Here is a 20,073-nt window from a genome sequence, read left to right as displayed (position 1 = left end):
AAAGGTGGCCACACCCCCGGCATGAGCCGGCCCCTCTTGGGTCAGGAGACAAAAGCAATGCCCGCAGTTGGCCCACGAAAGCCAAATCTGACCATTCAGGTCTGGAAACCTGAGGGATCAGCTGGGGAAAGGACTAGAAAGAAGTGGACAGAAGAGAAAGAAGAAAAAGTGAGCCGAAGCAGCAGAGCCCAGAAACGGAGGCAGATGGCGGAGGCCGTGGCTGGGGCAGGAAGCCTCAGACCCGCTGACGATGGGAGAAGGTGCAGTAAGGGCACCCGGGAAGGCCCTCTGCTCTCATTTCTGGCGTCTGGGCCGGGACGACTCAAAGTCCAGGACTGCCCACCAGGGCGGCCACTGTGGCCTCCCCGTGGCAGGTTGCTTCTGAGATGTTCCCCGTGAACTCTGCCTCCTGGTACTCTGGGCTGCCACTTCCATGGTCAGGTCATGAGACTGTAATGTCCATTTTGCCAGCAGACCATCTTTCTTACTGGCTTTGATGGACAAGTTGCTACGCTGGGAGTCCCGCCTGGCAAGGAACGGAGTTCTAGTCGGCTAAAAAGTGAGGCTTTCCAACTAAGCGCGTTTGGGGAGCTGAGTCTGCCAACGACCATGTGAGCTTGGACGTGGCTTCTTCCCCAGCTGAGCCCTCAGATGAGACCCAGCCTCCGCCAATACCTCGGCTGTAGCCTGTGAGATACTCTGAAGCTGATAACCCAGCTAAGTTGTCCCCGGATTCCTGACCACAGAAACTGTGCGATGATAAGTGTGTGTTGTTTTAAGCCACTAGGTTTGTGCTGACTTGTTATGTGGCAATAGATAACTAATACACCGCAGTGCCCTGGCTTCCTTGCAATACGGAGGTCTCTGGGTGATCAGACCCTTACGGAGTGGCTCAGGGCTCCAAGTTGAAGGGTTACAATCAAACAAAAAGCCCTCCCGGATTCAAAGGGAGGGAACACAGAGAAGCATGCCAAGCTCACGTGTGGGGGAGGAGGACGGGTGGGAGATATTGTTGGGACTGTTTAGGGAAAGCAGTCTGACACAGCCCGCCCTCGGCCACAACAGCTCACATCTCTCCCACGTGCAGAATACGCTCACTGGACTCCAAGACCCTGAAAGTCTCACCCACCGTGGTGTGCGTGCTCCGACCCGAGATGCAGGGTCTAGTCCTGTAAATCAGTGCAGATGGGTGCTGGGTGAGGGGCGCGTCCTTCAAGGCCTTCACCCCGGGGGTTGTTCCCCCTGCCTCGGCTCTGCCTCTGAGTCATACTTCCTTTTTCATAAGAAAACGGAGTTTGCAACCAAACGGCTTTCCCAGCCTGCTTCCTTCCTCGAATAGTTCGAGTCCAAAAGCCTCTTTTTCATTTTGTCCTGTCCTGAGTCCAAGAACCTAATTAATTCCTCTCAAAACCTGGGGGGTGCCTATGCGTTCATTTAAAATGCATTCTATGAGATAAAAACCTTACCCACAAACCTTTTTCTTTTTTTTAAATAGACTTTTTTAAGAGCAGTTTTAGGACTTCCCTGGCGGTCCAGTGTTTAGGACTTGGTGCCTTCACTGTGGGGCCCCAGGTTCGATCCCTGGTTGGGGAACTAAAATCCCACATGCCTCGCGGTACAGCCAAAAAAAAAAAAAAAAGCTGTTTTAGGTTTATGGAGAGTCAGAGAGTTCCCATATGCACCGGCCCCTTGTCATCTCCCCTCTTATGAACATGTTGCATTAGTGATACTTGGTTACTAACTAAAGTCCGTAGTTTACATCAGGGTTCACTCTTGGTGTTGTACATCCTGTGGGTTTGGGCAAATGTTTCATGTCATGTATCCACCATTACAGTGTCATACAGAGTAGTTTCACTGCCCTAAATATCCCTGCTCTCCACCTCTTCATTCCCCCACCTCCCCCCACCCCTTGGCAACCACTGATAACTGTCTATAGTTTTGCCTCTTCCAGAATGTCATATAGCTGGAATCATACAGTCTATAGCCTTTTCAGATTGGCTTCTTCCGCTCAGCACCACAAAACTTTTTGCATTAAGCCCTCTCTACCCTCACATGAGGATGCAGCAGGTGGGTCCCCTTGAGAGTTTAGAATCTACCGCAAGGTGTGCTCTGAAGATCCTCAGAGAGCCTTTGTGAAAGCGTTTATGAGGCATCTCGACATTTTTCTCTGAAGTCTCAACAAAGGATCTTCTAGTCCCATTTGGACTTCTTTGTTCTGAAGCCCTTGACTTTGAGACTCCTTTGCTGGCTGAAAAGACTGTCCTGGTCCTTTGCATTCCCTCCTAATTCCACTTGGAATTTTGCTTTTAGCTCATCCCCCTCCTTTTAAATTTTATTACGGTGCCTTCAACATTCTGCCTGGAAACCCTCTTAGCTAGATCATCAGGTTTGCTGCATACACTTGGTGTCTATTTTCTGTGCTACTGCAGGCAACAGTTGTGCTAAACTTTCTGCCAGCAAATTATGAAGGTCTCCTTTCTTCCCACGTCCAATAGCTTTCTCTTTGCTTCTCTTCAAGCTCTCGCCAACTTCCTCCAAGACAGTCAGGCTTCTGCCCACCTCGCACTCTCACAGCCGATGCCACATGGTCTGAGCGACAGCAGCACAGCAAGGCACTTAATATACATCACTTTCCTAATCATTACATCCGCCTTGCAAACTGTGTAAGGGATTGTAATCCCCGTTTATAGGAGTGGAAATGGAGACGGAGAAACTATATGACTTGTCACAAATCACACAGTAGGTGAGGGAGCTGAATGTTGAAAAACAATTTTAAAAATTGGATAGCATGGTAGCCTCGGGACACTTAGTGAAGGAGCAACATAGTAGTATGTGAGTCTGTAATGGTTAAACATGTCATTTAAGATGATATTGGGACTTCCCTGGTGGTCCAGTGGCTAAGACACAGCACTCCCAATGCCAGGGGCCCACGTTCGATCCCTGGTTGGGGAATTAGATCCTACATACATGCCACAACTAAAGATCCCATATGCCGCAACTAAGACCCAGTGCAGCCTAAATAAATAAATAAAATAAAATTTTTAAAAAAAATTTATTTATTTTTGGCTGCATTGGGTCTTCGTTGCTGCGCACAGGCTTTCTCTAGTTGTGGTGAGCCGGGGCTACTCTTTGTTGCTGTGTGCGGGCTTCTCATTGCGGTGGCTTGTCTTTGTTGCAGAGCATGGGCTCTAGGCGCATGGGCTTCAGTAGTTGTAGCACACGGGCTCAGTAGTTGTGGCACATGGGCTTAGTTGCTCCGTAGCACGTGGGATCTTCCCGTACCAGGGCTCGAACCCGTGTCCCCTGCATTGGCAGGTGGATTCTTAACCACTGCGCCACTAGGGAAGTCCAGTAAAATAAATACATTTTTTTTTAAATGTGTAAAAAACAAAAATGATCTTGAGCCACGAGAAGAAGAGTCACTAACATTTGGTATACTCTACTCATTGAGGCAGGTGATTACATCATACAGTTTACAGAGTTGTCCATAAAATTAAAATTTCGTGCTTAAACAATTTACCTTCATGCATCCTGAAAAAGCATTCATTCCCCCTCCTTCCCTCCCTCTCTCTCGTCTTTCCTTCAGATTTTTGGCAGTTTTTTACGTGCAATATTACTACAACACAGGTGTCTTGATTCCTGGGTGCCCAGGTACTTGTGAATTACGACTCACAGGCAGAAATGCTAGCATTGAGAGGCCAGCCAAACACAGAGGACACCCAAGGGTCCTCCATGACTCCAGGATCCATCTACTCAGAGGATGGAAGTGTACCAGAGCACCTTTGACTTGAGCTAAGTGAAACAACCAACCCCTAACGTGCCCATTAGACAGATTCCTTTTTTAAAATTAATTAGTTTTTTAGGGCTTCCCTGGTGGCACAGTGGTTGGGAGTCCGCCTGCCGGTGCAGGGGACACGGGTTTGTGCCCTGGTCCAGAGGATCCCACGTGCCGCGGAGTGGCTGGGCCCGTGAGCCATGGCCGCTGGGCCTGCGCGTCCGGAGCCTGTGCTCTGCAGCGGGAGAGGCCACAACAGTGAGAGGCCCGCGTATCGCAAAAAAAAAAAAAAAATTAGTTTTTTGAATTTTATTTTATTTTTATTTTTTTATACAGCAAGTTCTTATTAGTTATCTATTTCATACATATTAGTGTGTATATGTCAAGCCCAATCTCCCAATTCATCCTCCCACCCCCCCATCCCCCCACCACCCCCACTGACCACTTTCCCCCCTTGGTGTCCATGCGTTTGTTCTCTACATCTGAGTCTCTAATTCTGCCCTGCAAACCGGTTCATCCCGTTAGACAGATTCTTGAGAGGTAGTTGGGCCTTGGGAAGCTCAGGCATCAGTGTGGGGCTGCTATCACCATGCCTACTGGCCAGAATGAGGACAGAGCTCAGCCTTCTGGCTTGGCCAGAGCGAAATTTGCAGGAGCTGGTACAAGCAGCGCTTGGGGGTGTGTGTGAGTGTGGATATCCCAGAATCCAAGGACAGCTGTTCACAGTTCATCTCCGCTCCGCAGGCCTGTGGCTGCTCTCTTCCCTTCACCTCCTCCCCAGGTCCCCAGATAAGGAGTTGGAGGTTGGCCCAGGTGGAGTCCAGTGTCCACTCTGGTCCAATCAGCTCTAGCCAGGGGTTAGAGGAGGTCACGTGGCTGGGCTGCTCCCTCTGCAGGTCTGTGGCTGGACAGATTTCTTTTTTTTTAAAGGAGATCATTTTATTTATTTATTTATTTATTTATTTATGTTTATTTTCGCTATGCCGGGTCAGTTGCCGCTCGTGGGATCTTTGCTGCAGCACGCGGGCTCTTAGTTGCGTCATTCGGACCCTTAGTTGAGGCATGCGGACCTCTTAGTTGTGGCATGCATGTGGGATCTAGTTCCCCGACCAGGGATCCAACCTGGGCCCCCTGCATTGGGCGTGCGGAGTCTTACCCATTGGACCACTAGGGAAGTCCTGGACAGATTTCTTAGGAAGGGTAATAGGAGAGACAGACAATCTGACGGAACCACATGTGCCTCGGTTCTTATTTATACAGGTTTTCTACTCTCTGGCAGGAAAGGAAAATGCTGCTTAGACCCCCAAGGAAAGTAAAGGAGAAAGAAAAGGGAAGAGGGTGCTTTGGTGACGTTAAGTCTACTTTCGGTCTCCTGTACACTCTTTGGATTGTTGGGCAGAAGGCAGCGTTGCGCCCTTGCTGACAGTTTGCGGCGCTCCCCGACCCCTTTGTTCATCTAGGGGCCTCGCTGCCCCTGCGTATCTCTCTCCGCAGGTTCTGGGATACTACGCGCCTCTGGCTCGGCCACACCCTTCCCTCTGCCAGGAACGGCCCGCCTCCCCATCACCTTGGCTTCCTGGCAAATTCCTGCTCATTCTTTAAAACCTTGTTTTGAATCACCTCAGTAAGACTCTGACAACACCCTCTAGACAAAACTCATCACTTTTTCCTCTGTACATTAAAAAAAGTCGTTTTATTATGGAAAATTTATTTAGGGTACAAAGGCAGACAGAATTCTTCTGTACAATTTTTGCTCAGGAACGCACACTCTCCTCACTGCTTATATTACCCGGGCTGTAAAGACGCGTGTCCTTGTATCTGCTCTCCTAGGTCGAGGCCCTGAGCGCGCACAGTACCCTGTGCAGGGGAGGTGCTCAATATTTCTCAGATGCAACAGAAATTATCATCTGGTCCAACGCACCCATTTTACAGATGAGTTACCCGAGGCCCCAGTTCAAGGAGTCAGTGCAGTCGGCCCTCTTGATTACCAGAAAAGTAGTGGGACAGATATGGTACCTCGCCTGCCCTGCTCTGCCCTTCCCTGGTCCACTAAGCCGGCGTCCGGGCTCCGACCCCCGGGCGTGTGCCGGCGCGCTACCGCCCGGCCCGGCGGCCGCTCCCTCCGCCCTCCTCCCGCTGCCACCTGGCGCGGCCCCGCCCAGCCCGGACTCCGGACCAGAAAGTGGCGGCGACGCCCCGGAAGGAACCATTCGCGCCAGGGGGGTGTGGCGGCTGAGGACGGCTGTCGCCTTGGCGACCCCCACCCTCGGACCGCTTGCGTCGCGGCTGCAGTGCAGGGGCCGCGGGGACTGGCCCGGGCCGAACGGGGTCGAGCGCAGGGCCGGGCTCAGGGCTGCTGCCTCTCCAGGCCGGGCGTCGGGAGGCGCGGCCCGCGGCGCTCCGCCAGGTATGGGGCTGCGCGGGGCGGGGCTCAGCGCTCACCTCCGCGCGGCGGGGCGGGGCCGGGGCCGGGCAGGGCCGCCCGTCCTCCCCGCCCCCATCCCTCCCTCTCCCGGCCCGGGATTTGCGACCTGGGAGCCCGCGCCCCGCGGCCTCGCCGCCTCACTTTCCTGGGAGCGGCAGCCACGGCGGCACCATGAGGAAGTCGTACTCAGGTGGGCGCCGCGCCCGGATTGGGGAGGGGTGTGTCCCGGGCCGAGCCCCTCTCACCTGAGCGGAGGCGGTCGCGGGTGGCCGAGTGGGTCCTCGAGGCGGGGCACCGCGGGGCTCCGGGCTCCCGGGGCAGATTTTGATGTGTGGGGCGTTCGCGCCGGCCAGTTGACGCAGCTCCACCCCGCATCGGGATCGCGGGGTCCTGGAGGCATTGAACCCCTCGACGGACTTGGCTTTCTCCTTTGCTCCAAGCCGCCGCTGCAAGGCAGCGGGGCCCGCGCGCTGGTCCGAGACCACAGGTGCCTGGGGGAGACCGGGTGCTCGAGACCTCCGACCCCTGCACGGTTGGGCCCCGATTCTGACCTTGGCCGAGGGTCTCCTGCCCCTGTATGTCGGCCACTACTCGCTCAGGTGTCTGGAGGGGCCACTGTGGGAGCCGCTGCCCTGGGCCGGCCGGCCTTCCTGTTCACCCTCCTCCCCCCTTGCACGTTCTCTGGAATTGCTGACTTTACAGGCGCCGAGGGTGCAGGCGTTTTGTGGTCCACCCCCGCTCCCCCGCCTGCAACCTCCGCGGGGCGTAAGTGTGCGTGGGTGGGGGCTGGGTGGAGGATTTCCTTGGGGTCAGCCTCCAGGACTGGTGGTCCAGGTCACAGCATCCTTTCTTCCCGTGAACTCCTGTTATTCCTCTTCCCAGTGGAGAACGGGAACTTCACCAAATGGGACCATCCAGCTGCACCCCAGCTTGGCAACTCGGATTCACCTTTTAGGTATCAAGATGCCGTCAGGTGTGCTGGCATCCTAGGTCCACTAGCAGGCCTGACCTCACATAGGTGGAGGGGGCCTGACTAGTTCTTACCATGTGCACAGGATCCTTTGTAACCATTTTCCCCTTGGGTACTCTGAAGTTCCATTCTATGGATGGGTAAACTGAGGCCACGAGCCTTGAAGGGCAGGTTAAGGGTAATCCAGATCTCTGTTCTTTTCTTTTCTTTTATTTTATTTATTTATTTTTGTCTGCCTTGGGTCTTCGTTGCTGTGCTGGGGCTTTCTCTAGTTGTGGCCAGCGGGGGCTACTCTTTGCTGCACTGTGCAGGCTTCTTACTGCCATGGCCTCTCCCATTGCGGAGCACGGGCTCTAGGCGTGTGAGCCTCAGGAGTTGTGGCTCGCGGGCTCCAAAGCGGAGGTTCAGTAGTTGTGGCGCACGGGCTTAGCTGCTCCGCGGCATGTGGGATCTTCCCGGACCAGGGCTTGAACCCGTGTCCCCTGCACTGGCAGGCAGATTCTTAACCACTGTGCCACCAGGGAAGCCCTCTGTTCTTTTTTATTTCCCTTTTTTTCTTTGTGATTTTTTTCCCCAAAGGATCCAGGCAGGATCTTTTGTCTTCCTCAGTTGTCGAATTATAAACAGCATCTCTTCTTCTGCTAACCCTGCAAAATTTCTCCTCATGTTCCTCCCCTTAATCTATTTGGACATGAAGTTTTCTGCCAAGGACTCATGAATTAATTTTTCTTCATAAGAGGACAGAGTCATGGTACTTAGTTGGAGCTGAAGAGGTCATTTGGGGGGTCATTTTTTGACCCTTCCTTTGGGTCATTTTTTTCCAGTCTCCTCCTGCTTTCCACATTCAGAAAGGAAAACAAGTAAAGAATAACTCGTCTCAAAGAGGGTTACTCAGAACTTCCCCTAAAATGGCCTTCCGGGCCAGTGGCATAGAATTTCAACTTTCACCCCCTGTTGCAAACAGCATGGCCCTCAGACACCCTGCTCACAGCTCTGTCTCAGGAGCGTGAGAGCGTTGATGTAATGGTGGGGGAGGAGGGGACTTCCAGGTGGCATACGCTGGGGTTTGGTGCTCAGCCTCCCTCCCCAACATGCTCCAAATACTTGAGATGGTTGTGGGCATCACTGCCCCACGCGGCCCTTTCCCTGGGTTCTGCAGCCCAGTGTGGCCCGGGGACCCCAGCTGGCTCTTGCCTTTGGGTCTCAAACTTTGCCTCCTGCTGGTCAGTCTGGACAGTGGGGGCCACCAGGGGCCCCCTTCCTGCTCACTTGGCCTTTTCCTGGGGGGACTTTGAGACCCTCCTACACAGATGCCAGAGGGCCCCTGGGGCAGGCTCAATGTCTGTTCTCCACGCCTGCCCCCTCCTGCCCTGGCAAATTAAAAAAAAAAAAAAAAAAGAAGAGGAAGGTTTTTGCAGTAGTTAGAAGTAGAGTTCATGGGTGGGTAGGAATCAGCTCTTGTAAAGGCAGCCTCCGTGGCTCCAGTGTTTACCTGAAGGGGCAGGGCCCTGGAGGACGGGCCTGGAAGGGCTTGGACCTCTTCCAGCTTGTTCTCCTCCTGGCGATGGTCCAAGGCGAGCTGGGTCACTCTGTTGCAGTTGTATGGGGTCGGGCTGGAGGGGGCCGGCCCAGGGGCGGGGTGGCCACTTGGCCCCATTCTGAGGGGCTCCGGTTCTCTTAGTGCCCCCACCCCCCCGCACCGCCCGGTTCCAAGGAGAGGCATTTTGCAAAAGTCAGACTGACCCCTATGCAGCATCAATGCCATGAAATTAAGGAAAGCAGCAAACTGTGAAAAATTCCCAGTGTCAAAAATTCAAGGCCAGCCAACCAGGACGGCTCTTACTTTTCACCTGGGTTGAGTGGGATGATTGCTTCTGGACCTATATATGGGCTCCAAAATAAATCAGATGTGTTCTCGGTAGAGCTGGCTTGAACACTCATGAGTCTCTGAAAAGCGGGGAATTTTCAAAATGTTTGAGGGGATCCCTAGTGCCTTAGGTCTACATTCACTGGACACACATTATGTGTCAGGCCTGTGCCGCCAGGGCCTCGACGGTACAAAGATGATGGAAAGACGTGGTCCTCGCTTGCAGGGACGCTGCATTCTCATTGGGGAGGCAGGATGCAGGGGGGGCCCCGGCCGGTTAACACCCCCCAACCCCCTCCCGAGCAGTACAGGTTCCAAATGCCCAGGTGGGAGGTTTCACGGGGAGGCAAGATTGAACTGGGCCTTGAGGAGTGAGCAGCTCTGAGAAGGTGGAGAATAAAAAGGGCCCTTCTAGGTGGGGAACAGAGCGAATGCCCAGTGGGGCTGCGGGATGCCAGGTGGGTGTGCGGGAGCTCTGTCTGGTAGCTCCAGTTCTGCTCCGCGCTCCTCCTGGATCTGCCTCACCTGCTGCTCCAGCGGGGCAGAGCTGCAAGCGGCGTGGCCCAGTGGTTCATAGCACGGGCTCCTGGAATTCAACCGTAGGCTGGTACCTCCTCGATGTGGGGCAAGGTGCTTGATCTCGGGTGTCTCCTTTGCCTCATTTGTTAAACAGGGACGGATGCCAACTGGTTGTAAAGATGAAATGAATTGCTGCCTAAAAGGCTTGAAAATGCCTCTCCATCCGTAACTTCCTGCTGTTGTCTTCACTGTCCTTATCAACAGCTGGAAGGACGCGTTACCGCCTTTGCCCGGATGCCTGGGGGCTGCCGGCACCCTCCCTGGGCCTTTGCTGGTTTGGAGGCCAGGAGGGTGGCCTCTCCCCCAGCCCCTTGGTGTCAGAGCGGGCTGCTCTCTGCACCCCTCCGGCGTCCTGAGCTTGGGGCTTCTGGTTGCATACCAGCTCACGTGGAGCCTGCCTTTCAGTGGCCCTGGCTCTCCTGGGAATTCTCAGGGGCGCAGACGCTTATAGCCGAGGCCCCCGAGCCACAGAAATGGGGAGTAGAATCAGACCAGTGTGCGCCTGGGAATTATTCGGAGATGCCTGGTGGCTTTCGGGAGATCCCCGAAGAGGTACCTGGCCTACCAAAGGTTAAAAAGCTCTTGCACTAGCGACTCAGAGGCCTGGGCAAGGCGGGAGGCACCCAGAGGAGGCGGATTAGACAGATTAGCCAGCGAGAGGCCTTCCCCACGCCCGGCGCTCCGGGAGCTGAGTTCTGGGAAGGAGAGGAGAGCACGTCCCCAGAGCGCTAGCCCCGGGTGAGGGCGAGGAGGGGAGTGTGCGAAGGCCGGTTCCTTCCCCTTCTCGCCCTGTGCCCTCTCCCGCTGGCCCGCCTCCCTCTCCTCATGCCCCAGCCTGCTTGCTCCGGTTCCTGCAGGGACCTGGGCGGAGACGAAGAGCCACCTGTGGCAGGCAGTCCATGGCCCCCTTGGACTCGTGCCCAGGATCATGGACCTCGAGATCCCCCAGTTCTGGGGGAGCTGGCAGAGCCTGAATCCTTCCCGGCCTGTTGCAGAGGAGGGAGGCCAGCTCCTGTCTGCCCGGCCCTCCGGCTCACTCCAGACCACAGTCGCCTGCCCGTCAGCCTATCCCCAGCCTGCCCAGAGGGGTTCCGAGAACTGAGTGCTACGCACCTGGCAACGTGCCTGAGTTTGAGACAGCCCACCTTCCTCCTGGAACCCCCCGGGTGACCAGTTCAAGCCAGGACAGGTGCAGAAGGGACACCGGCTCGCTGCTCAGGAGCAGCGGTCTGGAGTTTAGGTCCATGTGGAAGGGCGGGCTGGCCACGTGCCTGGAGCTCCCGTGTGGGTGTCAGCAGCAGAGGACATCTCCCCAGGGACCCCAACAGCAGGAAAAAGGCACTTCCTATCCTCCACCCAGCTTTTGGGGCTGCCCTCCTCTGAGACTCATCCCACATGGATGGGGCCTGGGAGTGGGACCTCGTTTCCGCACGCCCTGCTGTTTGTCCGTGAGCCGCGTCGCATGGGCTCTGAAGTTTGCTTAAGATGTGCTTGATAAGAAGCGTTCAGCAAACAGCAGTGCAGGGCCCAGCCCTGGGACGACAAGTGAGTGCCAGTTCCTGGGCGGATCCAGCTGGTGGCCTTGGGGGGAGGGGGGCTGGAGAGAGAGACCCCAGGCCTGGGGGGTATGAGCGGTTGGGTGGGGAGGGAGGTGACATGCTGAGCTCCTACACCCTTGTTGAAGCTATTACTTTGGGACACCCCGGCCCTAGGCATTGCTGGGGGATTTATGGGGGACCGGTGGGTGCTAGTGGCCGGGTGAAGCCCCCTGCGGACCTGTGTGGGCGTGCAGCGCACAAGATCACAGCCCCCACTGTGCTCCAGGAGAGACCTTGGCCAGAGAGTCCCAGTGGCAGCTGCCAGAGGTTGCCTGGTCCAGAAGCACTAACCAAAGGAAGCCTGTCCTGGTGGGCACAGGGCCCTGGGGTCGGGGGTACTGCGGTCAGGCCTGGGACCATGGCGCACTGAGCTTCGATGGGAGAACTGAAGTGTCCCCGAGGCCGCTGGGCTGGTTGTCCCTGCTCCTTCCCTGTTGGGCAGCTGTAACTGGGCCCAGAAGCTGCAGCAGCCAGGTTGAGCTGGGGGGTGCCCATCTCCCCAAGGTCCCTGGCCTGTTTTGAGTCTCCCTGTAGGTTCAGTCATTCATTCCAGAAGTGTCTGCCGGGTGCCCCTGAGTCCTTCCTGCATGCTGGTGGCTCTCAGCACTGCTCTGGAAGGGTGGCCTGGCCTCGGGTCTCCTGGGCTGAGTGTGGCACTCTGCTCCCAGCCCAGTTTCTCTCTGTCTTATCTCCCTGTGCCCGCCCTGGGCCTGGGTCCCTTTGCAGCCCACGTGAAGGGGGGCATTGAGCCGCTGCCCACAGCGGGCGAAGCGGCTCCAGGCGTCCTGCTGTCAGCGGCCTCTTGGAAGCCTTGCAACAACTGAGCTTTGTTCCAGGCCTAATCTGACCTGGTTCTGCGAAGCGTGACTGCTGGCAGCCTGCAGGCCTCCGGGACGGGAAAAGGGGCATCAGCGGGGAGAGTAAGATGATCCCGGGTCGCAGGGCGGCCCTTGGCCCAGGCTGCCTCTGGCAGGAATGAGAGTCACAGTCATCCTCTGAGCGATGCTGGCTTTGTGATGGGAAGAGGAACCCTGAATGGCCGCTCCGGCCTGCATGTGTGGACCCCAGCTTCCCAGGGGCCCCTCGAAGTGCTGGGTGGGGCAAGAAGGGCCAGATCACTCTCCCTGGGGAGTGGCGCCCTCCCTGGCCCAGGGTTTCAGAGGCAGGGCTGAGGGAGGAGTCTTCCTTTCCCGGTGAGGGATGGGGGGTCCTTACCCTCTTTCTGGCTCCTGGGGAGCTTCTCCCCGGACTCTTAAAGGGCATGCAGTGAAGCCTTCGCTGTGGCTGGCCCCCCCTGGGCGCCCCAAGGCTATACCTGGGAACTGGGGGCTGGCCACATCCACCCCAGATCTCCCTGAGAGCCGTGCCTGGGCCCCTTGTCCCAGCCGGGCCAGGCGTGTCGGGGCAGCAGTGGAGACTGTCTGCCCGGGCTGGGGATCACTCCCAGCGAGCGTGGTTACCAGGAAGACCTGGGAAGGGGCAAGCTGGCAGGCCGCCTCGGGCTTGTCCTGCAGATCAATCTGATCTGATCTGCATCCTGGGGCTTTCACAGCCCTCCCCTGGACTGTGCCTTCTGTTTCCACCAGGATCAGGGCCCAGCGGGAGAATAATGCTTCTGAAACCCAAGCCACTTGGAAGTGGGTTAAATCCAGCCCCTGTCATCTTCCAGCCTGAGGACTAGGCTAATCCACCTGGAGGGCTGTGGAGGGTGGTTTGCAAAAGTCACTAATGAGCACGTGACTTTGACTCTAGCTACGGGGTCCAACGTGTGTGTTGAAGGACAGGTGGTGGGTTTTTGTGCAGAGGTGACCCGGTATAGACACCGTGGGGACACCAGGTGGTGGAATGACAGCTGAGTACACGCAGTGGCGGCGGCATGGGACTGGAGGGGAGGAGGTGGTGGATCTCTCATCAATGTTAGGTGCCTGAGGTGTGGTCAACAGACCCTCAGCAACGGGGAGTGTGTCGTCCTGGTGGCAGCGCCTTCCTGGTAGCTGGGGATTGACAATCTAGCCGCCAAGCCTGTGCTTTAGTTTTTAAAGGAAGGCTTTCTCAAATACACCATGTATCTCTTCTTTCTCTTTTGCCTTTATTTATTTGGTTGTTCACTTTGTTCATTACTCGTTACCAAACAGTGTGAACAGGAAATTAAAAGGACAAATTCTCCAATCGCATCGGTTACAACATTGCTTTTTCTGTTCCCTTTAGTACTTGTTTCTACATGCACAGGACGCATCGTTTGGTTTAACTATCAAAGGCGTATAAGTTTTTTTTCACAGAGTTGCGTATTCTCTGTACACATCGTTTCTTTTTTTTTCTTTTTTTTTTGCGGTACGCGGGCCTCTCACTGTTGTGGCCTCTCCCGTTGCGGAGCACAGGCTCTGGACCGGGGCACGAACCCGCGTCCCCTGCATCGGCAGGCGGACTCTCAACCACTGCGCCACCAGGGAAGCCCTGTACAAATCGTTTTTAACTCTGCTCTTTTCACTTGAAATCAGATCTCACACGTGGATTCCCTGATCACAGTTTGAACGGCTCTTCAGAGAGGATGTTCCCGAATTCACTTAGCCATCCTCTCACCAGAGCTCTTAAACGTTCTGCTGACGTTGGCGCTCTTCCTTGGTGATGTGCACCCGTGACCCTGACGGAGGGTGCCTGCCGTGCTGAGCCGCAGGTGTTACAGTGGCCGTGCTTATAGCTGTGAGACATGAGCTGGCTGGATACGTGTTCTTTTTTTTTTCCAACCAATGTTGTTTATTTATTTTTTTAGATGTTGGGGGTAGGAGTTTATTAATTAATTTATTTATTTTTGCTGTGTTGCGTCTTCGTTTCTGTGCGAGGGCTTTGTCTAGTTGCGGCGAGCGGGGGCCACTCTTCATCGCGGTGTGCGGGCCTCTCACTATCGCGACCTCTCTTATTGCGGAGCACAGGCTCCAGACGCGCAGGCTCAGTAGTTGTGGCTCACGGGCCTAGTTGCTCCGCAGCATGTGGGATCCTCCCAGACCAGGACTCGAACCCGTGTCCCCTGCATTAGCAGGCAGATTCTCAACCACTGCGCCACCAGGGAAGCCCCCCAAATAAGTGTTCTTAACACAGCATTTTATTAAGAGGTTTAAGGAACAGAAAACGCCATTTGCCCTGATTAGCAGCCTGCTTAGAGCCACTGAGAAGTCCCAGGGTTTACTTGTCCTTTAAAAGATCTGCCCGTTGCCCACGGTCTGTGATTTCTCTCTCTGACTGGTGTGTAAGGCCAGGGGCTCCCCCCACCCCGCCCTGCCTCTCCTTCTCTCCCTCTCTTCTTTGGCCCCTACTGGATGCTCATGTACCCTAGGAGGTGTCTCTTTGCTTCCTTGGGCCAGCCTGAATGTTCTAGTCTTGGCGATGGGCCACCTGCCCCCAGGTGACCAGCCACCTCTCCTGGAGATCATTCGTTCTGCTGCCGGGTTACCTGGGCAGTGGTTTCTTCTGGAATCTCCAGGCTCCCCAGGCCAGTCAACAGTGCTGCCTGTCGGGCCGACCCTCCAAGGCCGCTATTTTGTTTCTCTCCCCTCCCCTCCCATCTTCCCTCCCAGGGCCTCTGCCCCTCAGTCCCTAATTGCACCTCTCTCTATGTATTAATATATCCTTGCATTATAATCTCACGACCGTCGACAGGTTGAGTGAAACACGTGTACCTCTTTGGCGACTTGGTGCCCATTAAACAGAAGGGCTTGAAGACTGATGCAGCCTTTCCCGTATTCTGGGGCGTCCCCTTGCGGCTCCCTTTGCTGTTGTCAGCTGTTTCTGATCGCTAACCTTCCTGCACCTTATCCACGATCTCCCCCTTGGTCCATTGGCCTTACTTTGTCAGTTTGCTCGTCTTTCTCACCTGTGCAGTCTGTTCATGGCGTGTGAACCGGGGTCTAACCAGGAAACAGAAACCACTCCAGGATTTAGAACAGAAGGACTCAAATGTACAGATGATAGAAAAGCCAAACCAAGCATAAGGAGGCAGCCAGGGTTAGGTGGGGTTTATACAGCTCTTTGAAGGTACGAATGGGATTATTTGTTACGAGTGAGAAAAGAAGTAACAGCAAATTGTAAGTTTTAAACAGCGGGCAAATTTCATAAGCGTCCCCAAATCCAGAAAAATAACAATGTTTTTTATCCATCAACTACTTGTCTGATCTCCAAAGTAATTTTTTTTCCCTACGTATTTTTGGCTGCATACTCTTTGATCACTTCTTTATATGATGGCCATGTAATATCATTTTCTGTTGAACGAATAGAAAGTAAATTCATCTTCCTAGTTAATCAGAAGTTAACTTTTACTTTTGCTAGTTGGGATGCATGAAAAAGCGTGGCTTACCTCAAGAGTTTGTGGTACTGCTGCTAGTCTTCACCCTACAAACACAAGAATTCTGGTAAATTCCATTTTACGTGATTCCCATCCAGAAAGAAATAGACAAGTATGGGCCATTTGTAACTGCACGGGATGCATTATTGCATTTCTTTCTGACCAGAGATACTTTCTGTTTTGAGGCGACATTGAAGAGAATTGAATTCTCTGCTTACAACTTTATATCTGGTGATTGGAATCATTTCCCATAGCCTAGCTTCTGGCTCCATGCGTTTCAAATCTTGCTGTCCCCCACTGCCCACGTTTTTCCGGCACCAGGTACTGCAGGACACGTTCCTATCTTATCCCTTCAGATTCTGCACAGTAGACAGATTTGGGAAGGTCCATGGAAGGAGTACTCCTGGCCTTGCACGTTGGGGCGACGAGCCGTCACTTAACTCTGCATGGAAATAACTGTGAACTATGTAAATAAAACCCAACTACATTCAAGCTAAATATCTTTCCAGTTCAACTTTCCCTTAGCAGGAGCCCCCAAACGCCAACAACCCCTCCACTGGTACCTTACACAGGAGAAAGGGTGATGGCCAGGAACTCAGAGAAGAAAGAGACAGCAATCTGAACTGACGGGGGTTAAAATATCTTCTGTTTTGACAGTTTTACAAAAACGCTGTGGCCCTTCTCAGTGCCTTGAAACAAGGGCTCTGGTGCTTGAGGTTCCGTAGCTTCCCGGGGACACCCAGAGATGAGCCTGGGGGAGCCACTACCGCACCCCACCACCTGCAATCAGAGGATCAGAGAGAGGAAGGCGTGTTATCAGAATCCAGGGACCAGGGTCACCTGACGGGAGGCTGGACAAAGGTGGGCCTGCCTGGCGGGAGCTGCAGCTGCAGAATAGACAGAAACTGCTGCTGGAGAAACCTTCCAAGGCAGAAAGCGGGGGAGAGATCTACCCTGGTTCTCCCTGGCTCCCACCTTCCAGTCTCATCCTATAGGTTGAATCCAGCCGAAAGGCTACAGACCTGGGGACCTGGAGACCTCAGCCTGCAGAGGTCTGCTCTTCTGCCACTAAAGAGAGCCTGGGAAGGGCGAGGAATGCGGGGTACACTTATGCTTAAAATTATTCATTGTTTATCTGGAATTCAGATTTACCTGAGTGTTGTGTATTTTAGATGGCAATGTCTTTTTTTTTTTATGGGAGTGGGACCCAGAGTCCAGACGCCCAACTGGTGAACCTTCACGGGAAGGGCTCTGTGGGTCCTTGGTCAGCATTGATGTCATGTGATGGACTTGGCCGTCTGGTGATGCCGCTGCCTGCTGGGCAGAGCCCTCCACATGCAGGAGCTGCTGGTGCTTCCCCGGCCTGAGAGTGGGATACCAGTGCTGGCTCCCCACTGGCCTCAGGAGAAAGGGGAAGACTGTGTTCCTGGGGGCAGCCAGAGAGGCAGGAGGCTCCTGGCCGAGGTCCTGGTGACCCTATCCTTTCTGGAGGGACTCTCATGATTTTTAAGAAAAAATTGAGAATTGATTCCTTTCTGTAGATAAGCTCCTGTCATTACTGAAAATGGGTATTTGTGCACGAGTTTGCATAGCACCCCTTCCTGCAAAACTCCCTTTTGAGAAAATGGTGACTTTCTGGCTGGGAAGGGCTGTCCAGCACCACTCATGGCTGGCACAAGAGCAGAAGGGTGTGTGTGTGCGTGCACGTGTGTGCGCATGGGGCCGAGTCACCCTCCCCCGGAGACCACCTGCTTCCTGTTCTGCCCCTGTCCTTGGGTTAAGATGTCTGGGCTGTGTGAGACCCCAGGAGGGTTGGGGACGGCCACCCTGATTACGGGTGGGGACAGTGACTGCGACTCCAGTAGGAGAGGATGATGGTGCGTGGGTTCCCCATCATTAACGTAATAATAATAATCCCCTAGCTCCGGAGTCTAGTTAGAGTCTCAGTGCCCGTTTAACCTTGTATTTTACAATACCAGGATCTATCATAAAAATTTGGCTGAAAGGAAAAGACAAAAGGTCTTCTCAGTAACTGTATCCTTCTCTCTCTTATCCAGGCTCCCCAAATTATATGCACAGGGGAACACCCATGAGCTGGGCATCCAGGCTCCTAGACGCGGGGCCAGCACAGGTCTGCCAGGCTCCTGTGCCTGGTGGGGCCCATCTGTGGCGAGGGGGCAGGGAGGGCATGGGGCTGTTTACCTGGAGGTGGGCCCTGCCGTCAGGCTGCAGTGGTGGCTCCCCACCCCGAATGCTGGTTATACCAGGAAATGCTCCCCAGGGCGTCCTAGGTCTCCTCCCCCTGCCCAGCATCATCCCCTTTCTCTCCAGGACCAAGGAGCCCCATCTCTTTGTCTGGCCATCTTCTTTCCTATTTGAAATGCTGCCTTTTCATTCTCAGTGGGACACCAGCCAGCAGGGACTCCCCACTCCCTTCTCCTGTCTTTTTTGCTTCATCTCATCTGAAGTGCGTTTTAATCTCGTGGCCTCCACGTGGGAAACCTGACTGGTGTTTGTCACTGGCCTGTAGTTCATGAATATTTGTGAAATGGCCTTTGCCCTGGCCTAAGTGAGCCCAGACACCAGTTGGGGAGTTTCTGGTGTGGCCAGGTGTGGGAGGGCACCGGGATTCTGAGTCCCCCCAAATCCTCACTGTTTTCTCTGGATTGCAGAAACTGCCCCCCACCACCCCCCATCTTCCTGTAATGTGCAGTCCATCCTGGAGGCTGGGAGGGTTTTCAGCTTCCCGTAGTTGGGAGGGAGTCCAATAGGACTCCTGGTAGCCTTTCTTGGGGTAGCAGTATCCTGGCTATAACATGCAAGGTGCCTTGGTTATAACTTACATTTTGTCTAATGTATTAGCACAGGGCAGCCAAGCTTTGTTAATTTCCGATTGTAGATCCCTGGGTCCAGGCTGGTGTATGTGGCTGGCGTATGATAATAATTTATATTAGTATGTAATATATAATATGCCAATAGTGATAATACCTACCGAGTGTTCATTTTGTGCCAGGCACTGTGCTAGGTGCCTACCATGTGTGACCTCGTTTAGTCTTAGTCGCCTGTGAGTAATCCCCATCTCTGGCCCCATTCTGCAGATGGGGAAGCTGAGGCTTGGAAAGGGGAGGTTGTTTCCTGGGGCCTGCAGGGAGCGCCTGGCAAGGTCTGGATCGAACCCTGTTCATCTGACTGCAGGCTCTCCTGCCTCCTTGGCCTCTGAGAACTCAAATAATTTGGTCTGGGATGTCGCCAGAGAGCTGAACTTCAAATCATCTCCTCTCTTTCCGAGTATGTTTTATTTAAAAATCACATAAAAATAACTCCGTTCTCCACTGGAAGGACTGAGCCTTTAGATGTCTTGGAGGCTTTTCTGGCTACCTCTTCGCTGGTCTCCGACACAGACCTCAGTAGTTAGGTCCAAGGAACTGAACTGCAGCTGCTCTCGTTCTGGGGTTTCTCCCAGGGCTGCGGTGGAGGCGGCCCTGGGCGGGACGCTGGTTGGAGCGCGGGAACCCCGGGCGGCTGCTTCCCATTCTTTATTAAGGGAGCAGGCTTGGCGTCTTCTCTGTGCCAGGGGCTGCCTGGCACCAGCTGCACGTTTTGGGAAGTCTGAAAAATAAACAGTGTAAATAAAACTTAACTCGACCGGAGAAATCTGAGACACATGCTGTTTTCCTCATCACCGTGTCTCCACCCCGACCGTGGCTTTGGTTCTTAGGGATCAGATGCCTGGGGTTGGGGTTTAACCTGAACAGACCCTCTTCATTTTTATCTTTGTCCAGAAGCCAGAGGCGGGGGCGAGGGTGGGCGCCCAGCTGGCCTTGGGGGGATGCGTGGCCGGAAGTGACTGGATCCCCAGGAATGTGTGGCCGATCCTTCCCCATTCCTTTGCCAGGCTGTTTCCATACTGGGGACTCACTGGCTTTATGGGCTCAGCTGTCGCTCACTGGTGCCACTTTCAGCCCAGACAGCTGACCCCTAAGTAGCTCACGGTGCGCATGTGTGGCGTCGGGGGACAGATGTTGAGGGTTCTCATGTATCATCGTATGCAGTGCAGATCCCAGTTAGGCGTGTGGAGGGAGGTCACAGCCATGGTGGAAGTGAGGCTGGAGCTGGGGCCGGGGATACCCACACTCACTCCTCTACCCTCTCAACAGCCCCGGGACCTGTGCCTGTCCCCACCTCCCTCTCCTCCCCAGCCCTGGGCAGCCCCACCAGAGCCACTCTGGACCTGCCCTCTCCTGGTCTTAAGGGGCGGTCAGTTCTGGGAGCTGGGCGCTGGACCCTCCTGCCCCCTGCAGGTCTGAGGCTGTGGTCCATCCAGCCTGTCTCTCTGGCAGGACCAGCCTGGAGTCACCATCCTGGTCTTAAGGGGCGGTCAGTTCTGGGAGCTGGGCGCTGGACCCTCCTGCCCCCCGCAGGTCTGAGGCTGTGGTCCATCCAGCCTGTCTCTCTGGCAGGACCAGCCTGGAGTCACCATCCTGGTCTTAAGGGGTGGTCAGTTCTGGGAGCTGGACGCTGGG

General features: G+C 54.7%; 1 protein-coding gene across 2 annotated transcripts in view; it reads left to right on the top strand.

Moving 5' to 3' along the window:
* The first annotated feature begins 6,356 nt into the window (after positions 1-6,356).
* SEPTIN9 (septin 9) overlaps positions 6,357-20,073 on the top strand; it is a 165,353-nt gene continuing 151,636 nt past the window's right edge. For both annotated transcript variants that reach the window (XM_067714669.1, XM_067714666.1), the window contains exon 1: positions 6,357-6,390. In XM_067714669.1, coding sequence (XP_067570770.1) covers positions 6,372-6,390 — 19 coding nt within the window. In that variant the 5' untranslated portion in view covers positions 6,357-6,371. The remainder of the gene's footprint in view (positions 6,391-20,073) is intronic.

This window comes from Pseudorca crassidens, chromosome 19, assembly GCF_039906515.1.
Source record: "Pseudorca crassidens isolate mPseCra1 chromosome 19, mPseCra1.hap1, whole genome shotgun sequence".
Taxonomy (NCBI): Eukaryota; Metazoa; Chordata; class Mammalia; order Artiodactyla; family Delphinidae; genus Pseudorca; species Pseudorca crassidens.
Note: the sequence above shows the minus strand (reverse complement) of the source record. Positions and strands in the feature narration are given on the sequence as shown.